The 6,000-nt window shown below is 38.4% G+C and overlaps 1 protein-coding gene across 2 annotated transcripts in view; it reads left to right on the top strand.

Moving 5' to 3' along the window:
• Positions 1–3,795, top strand: part of GADL1 (glutamate decarboxylase like 1) — a 168,516-nt gene extending 164,721 nt beyond the window's left edge. For both annotated transcript variants that reach the window (XM_015445005.4, XM_065539812.2), the window contains one exon: positions 1,214–3,795. In XM_015445005.4, the coding sequence (XP_015300491.3) occupies positions 1,214–1,387 (174 nt within the window). In that variant the 3' untranslated portion in view covers positions 1,388–3,795. The remainder of the gene's footprint in view (positions 1–1,213) is intronic.
• Positions 3,796–6,000: the final 2,205 nt, after the last annotated feature.

Here is a 6,000-nt window from a genome sequence, read left to right on the forward strand (position 1 = left end):
TATGGGATTGTCACACTATGAGAGAGAGACTCGTGGGAACCAAGATTCATGCCCCTCACCTAAGGAGTTCAAAACCACACTCTGCCTGGTGGTCTTTCTCTATGTAGTCCTCCCTTCTGGAGGACTAAGTCTCATCTTCCTGAGAAGGCAAGGATAGACACTCATCGTATTCCCTTTCCACATATTTGCATAGGACACACTCAAAAAAAAAGTTAAAATAAAATTCAAATGGAAAAACTTCACTTGGATTTCCAAGATAGTAAAAGTGCATTCTTAATATTTTAACTCAGTGTATCAAAAATGAACTTCACTATTTTAAAAGTTTACAACCTAGCTCTTTGGTGGCCATACTACTGATTAGAAAATGGACTGATTTTCCCATGTGGTTTTTAAATTAGTATAGTTTCTTCAAATATTAAACTTTTAGAAAAATCTGTGTATCTGGATTATCAGGGCCTGTACTTCGCATGTCAGCTATAGATCTTTAAAATATCAGGCCTAATTTTATTACCACATTTACATCTCTTAATAAGAGACAGAGTGTTTATATTTCATATGTGAGAATAATATTTAAGTTTCATTTTTTTCTAGGAATGGCAGCCATAAATTTTCAAAGCACAATAATTAATGAAAAATACAGGTTCTATTCATAAATTAATAAACTGTTAGGCTTCAAAATAGAACTGCACATAATATTCATGTTTGTTTTTTCTTGGTAGACAACTGGCAGGTTTTCTTTCTTTTGCATCTAGGACTAATTTTGTTTATTCAAGATACCTGAACTGGGGTGTTTGTTAGTTAAGACAAATTTGAGAATGAGACTGTAATCCCTGTGGACACCCGATTTGTTTTTAACGAGGCAGCATTGCATAATGATTTATACTTAAGAGTATGGGCTTAGGGAGAAAATGCCTGGGACCTTGAGATATTGATTTAGTCTCCATGTACCTGTTTTCTCGACCACAAATGGGCATATTAGTAGCATCTTCCTCACGGTTATTGTGAAGATTAATATGTCTAAAGCACTTGAATCAGTACTCATATGTCATCAGTCCTCCATAAATTATTATTGTTACTAGTGTCACCCTTGTGTGCATGAGAATGGGATCCAAACCAGTCGATGCCCAGTAAATGTCAAATGGCTGGTGAAAATGCTATTGAAATGCCTTGGTGTTCTGGTCTTTCACCTCCCTCCCCTTTTCTCTCCACACAGGTGGCCCCAGCCATTAAGGAGAGGATGATGAAGAAGGGAAGCTTGATGCTGGGCTACCAGCCGCACCGGGGAAAGGTCAACTTCTTCCGCCAGGTGGTGATCAGCCCTCAAGTGAGCCGGGAGGACATGGACTTCCTCCTGGATGAGATAGACTTACTGGGTAAAGACATGTAGCTGCGGCTTTCGTCCCCCAGAGGCATAAATCCTGTCCTGGGAGAGTTTAGATTCAGAACATCTTGGGGATACACAGTAGATTGCAGCCCTTCTGATGAGAAATAGGAAATACTCCCAAGTCCAGGCCCAACAAAACCAAAATGCTAAGCAATGAATATGAAGGACTCTCTAGCTGCCTGGGCATTACTGTTGCTAAAAGAAGAAAGTTAAAAAAAAAAATGATTTTCTCAAGGAATGCCCCTGGAACACAGCTCTGATAGTAAGTACCATGTAGGTTCTGGATTCTAAGCTTACATTGCTCTTTTTTTTTTTTTTTTTTTTTGAGACGGAGTCTTGCTTTGTCACCCAGGCTGGAGTGCAGTGGCCGGATCTCAGCTCACTGCAAGCTCCGCCTCCCGGGTTCACGCCATTCTCCTGCCTCAGCCTCCCGAGTAGCTGGGACTACAGGCGCCCGCCACCTCGCCCGGCTAGTTTTTTTGTATTTTTTAGTAGAGACGGGGTTTCACCGTGTTAGCCGGGATCGTCTCTCGATCTCCTGGCCTCGTGATCCGCCCGTCTCGGCCTCCCAAAATGCTGGGATTACAGGCTTGAGCCACCGCGCCCGGCCAAAGCTTACATTGCTCTTTAAAGAACTTATAAACTAACAGTTTAAAGCAGTGGTTCTCAAAGTGCGGTCCCTGGACTATCAGCATCAAAGCATCACCTGGGAACTTGTTAAAAATGCAGATTCTCAGGCTTTCCCCAGACCAACTGGATCAGAAGCTCTAGGGGTAAGGCCCCGTATTCTGGGTTTTAACAAGCTCTTCAGGGTATTCTGATGCACAGTAAAATCTGAGAAACACTGGTTTAAGAAAAACCTTGTAATGATCGAATGCTCACTCTGATATTTTGCCAGCAAAGGGATATCTAATGTTTCAGAAACCTCTGAGCCAGTCTTTGAAAAAATACAACTATGGCATCTGTAGCACAAATATTTAAGGACATCAGAAGCATGTCAAAAGCTGTTTTTAAAGAGAGAAACTGTATAAGATGTTTACTTCATAGAGATGTATGTTTTATGCAGGCTGAATGTTTATCTCAAAAGTTCAAATTATCCATTCTGTTTTTTCTCAGTTAGAGATTAGAATAAAAGGCAAACACTTTGTAGTATGGCTCTTTCAATCAATGAGCAATAGTCCTAATTCACTTCCCAAAATCATTTGTGTCATTAGCCAGGGATGGACTCTCTCTATATATATATTCAAACCACAATAATTGAAAGCACAATAATTGACAGAAAAATACAGGTTCTATTAATAAATTAACAAACTGTTAGTCTTCAAAATAGAAATGCACATAATATTCACATTAGTTTTTTCTTGGTAGACAACTGGAAAGTTTTCTCTTTTTTTTCATCTATGACTAATTTTCTTTATTTAAGATACCTGAACTGGGGTGCTTTTTAAGAAAAATTTGGGAACAAATTTGGGACATATATATATGTTTCTGTGATATATATACATATATATATACACACATATGTGTGTGGATATATATACATATATGTTTCTGTGTTCCTCTTTTAGCTTGAGTGGCTTGTTTCTTATCTTGCTCTGTGCCTCCTAGGGAATAAACACAAGGACATCCACGGTTGTACAACATTCCCTTTCCTAAGATTTGAAATATCAGTATAGATTATTAAGTGGTTTATATTAGAGATCTGGGAATCATCAGCCTTTCAGTGGAAATACTTCCTCCATTTCGCCTGTGATTTTAACTCTATCTCTGACCCTGGTCCTAGATTTCTAGGAAAGTTTTATTTAACTAAGAAATTGATGGAATTCACAGGTGTGGGTGTAGAGTTCAACAAGATAAGATTATGAATATAATAAAGCTCTGCATTAAAAGGTGAATGATTGAAGAGTATTAAAGTATTAGACTTAGCATATTCAATAACATTTTCATACTCCATTATTAACTAATGTCATTTAAATTTTGAGTACTATTTGCTTTTATTGCTTATTTTCATTTTAGTGTGCAGTTTCTCGGTATCTCTATTGGTCAAAGAATATTAAATCTTTCTCTGAATTACTTCAAATTCTTAGGTGAAACCTATTTGTGTGTGTGTGTGTGTGTGTATTTATTTTGCATTTCTTGTTGCCTTTTTGTTTTAATGTCTACATAAAATATTCCTAAAATTGATGTTTGTAACAATTTGAGTTTCATGAAACAAAAAGGAACATTACTATACTTAGTGTTGTTGACTTTTCTTTTCCTGTCATCTCCTCCTTACTGGATTGTACCAACACATTTTAGAAGTGAACTGGACTTGGTTGGCATTTTAGCTTAATGACTGAAAAAGCAGGTTGAAAGCTCTCTGTATTTTAGTTAACACCTTGAATAAAATGGAAAAAAGCAGTTATAGCAAAGAGTGGACTCTCTTGTTTAGTCTTTCTCAATTACTAGGTAAGCCATGGGTAGCTCAGCCACAGCTCAACTCCTGCTGTGCCTTTTTATGAGAGGGCAGCTCCTTGATCAATATAAAAAAACAACTGCTGCCAGAAATTTTGAAAATTTCATTATTTTTTCTTGAAACATTCAAACATACTACACTCAATCAGGTATTTGACTAAGTGGTCAAAAATAATTTTTTGAGAGAAGTATTATTATCATGCATTTATTCTTTCATTAAAACATTTATAGTATGCCTGCTATGTTCTAGGCAATTATCTAGGTACTAGAGATATTCAGTGAATAAAATAGAAAGTCCTTTCTAACATTTTCATCCTAATAGAGACAGACAACACATAAATATGTAACAAGTCAGGTGGTGATAAATATTCTGAAGAAAAACAGAGTAGAGGGATAGAACCTGGAAGGGAGAGCGTGGTGGGCCATGCTATGGTAGAAAAGTTGGTTAGTCATGGCCTCTTGAGTGGAGACTTCCAGGAAGTGAGGGAGAGAGGCACAAGGTAGCTGGTGAGAAGATCTTCTAGATAGAGGGTATGATAAGTCAGAGGCCTGAGGAGTTGCATTCATGGTATGTGTCCAAGGATCAACATGGAGGTAAGTCTGGCTGAAACCAAGTGAATGACAGAGTGAGTGGTAAATGATGAAGTAAAAAAGTGTCTGGGAGTCAGCTACACTGGGTTCTGTAGGTGAAGACTTAGAGTTAGATGGATATACAATGGAAAATTTGAACAGGGTACTGATGTAATTCAACTTATATTTGAATCAAGATCACACTGATTACTGCTTAGAGAACTGGGTGTGGGGGGGTGGGGGCAAGAGTAGAGTCAGAGAACTAAAATAGGAAGCAATTGAAAGAGTTCAAGCAAGAAATTATGGTGGTTTACACTAGCATTTTAGTGGCGGTATGGTGAAAGGGGGTCAGATTCTAGAAGTATTTAAAGGTAGAGTTGATAGGATTGGCTACTGGAGTGGAGTGTTGAAAGAGAAATGAGGAAATGTGGCTAGTTTCATATGCTTTTGGCCTGGGCAACCATTATAAAGGAGTTGCCATTTACTGTGTTGAAGATTGCAGGAAGAGTGATTTTGCCTGGTTTCAGCCATGTGAAAATTGAGCTGTCTAAAAGCCAGTCAACCACAGATGGTATATAAGTAGTTAGTTATGAGTCTCAACTTCAGGGGAGAAATTGGGGTTGAAGATGTAAATTTAAGATCCATCAACCTAGGGATACTATTTCAAATTATGGGATCGAATGATATCATGTGGAGCATGCTTTTTGATAAAGAGGAGAGACTGGCCAAGGATTGAGCCTGGGAATACCAGCTTGAGATGAGGGGAAACCAGCAAGGGAGACTGGAAAGCAGCAGCCAATGAGGCAGAAGGAAAGCCAAGAGAGGGTGGTTGCCTACAGACCAATTAGAGAAACATTTTTCAGAAAGAAGGAAAGGACTAACTCTATCAAAAGCTATGGATGAATCAAGTAAAAACTGAAATTTACTAGTTGGCAATGTAGAAACCATTTACTTGTTGAAATTGTATTTGCTAAAAGTAAACATTTAGAATATAATTTTCAATATTTTAGTAGGCATCAGACTTTATTCAATAAAAAGGCTTTTAAATTTTTCTTCTGGTTTTTGGTTTTTAATAGCTGTTCTTCATTGGAAAAAGGTCTAGTAATAATAAAGTGATTTAAGCTTAAGAAATTATTGGCCAGGCGCGGTGGCTCAAGCCTGTAATCCCAGCACTTTGGGAGGCCGAGACGGGTGGATCATGAGGTCAGGAGATCAAGACCATCCTGACTAACACGGTGAAACCCCGTCTCTACTAAAAAATACAAAAAACTAGCCGGGCGAGGTGGCGGGCGCCTGTAGTCCCAGCTACTCGGGAGGCTGAGGCAGGAGAATGGCATGAACCCAGGAGGCGCAGCTTGCAGTGAGCTGAGATCCGGCCATTGCGCTCCAGCCTGGGCGACATAGTGAGACTCCGTCTCAAAAAAGAAAAAAAAAAGAAATTATTACATTGCTAATTGGATCGGATGAGGTTTAGCAGCACATAAGAGAATATTCAAATAATTGTGATTTAATTAAAGAGGCTTATGTTTCTTTATTCAAAATAAGTTCCAAGATAGACAATCCAGAGATGCTCTTACATTTGGTTACCTCAT

This window comes from Macaca fascicularis, chromosome 2 (genome assembly GCF_037993035.2).
Source record: "Macaca fascicularis isolate 582-1 chromosome 2, T2T-MFA8v1.1".
In the NCBI taxonomy this organism is placed as follows: domain Eukaryota; kingdom Metazoa; phylum Chordata; class Mammalia; order Primates; family Cercopithecidae; genus Macaca; species Macaca fascicularis.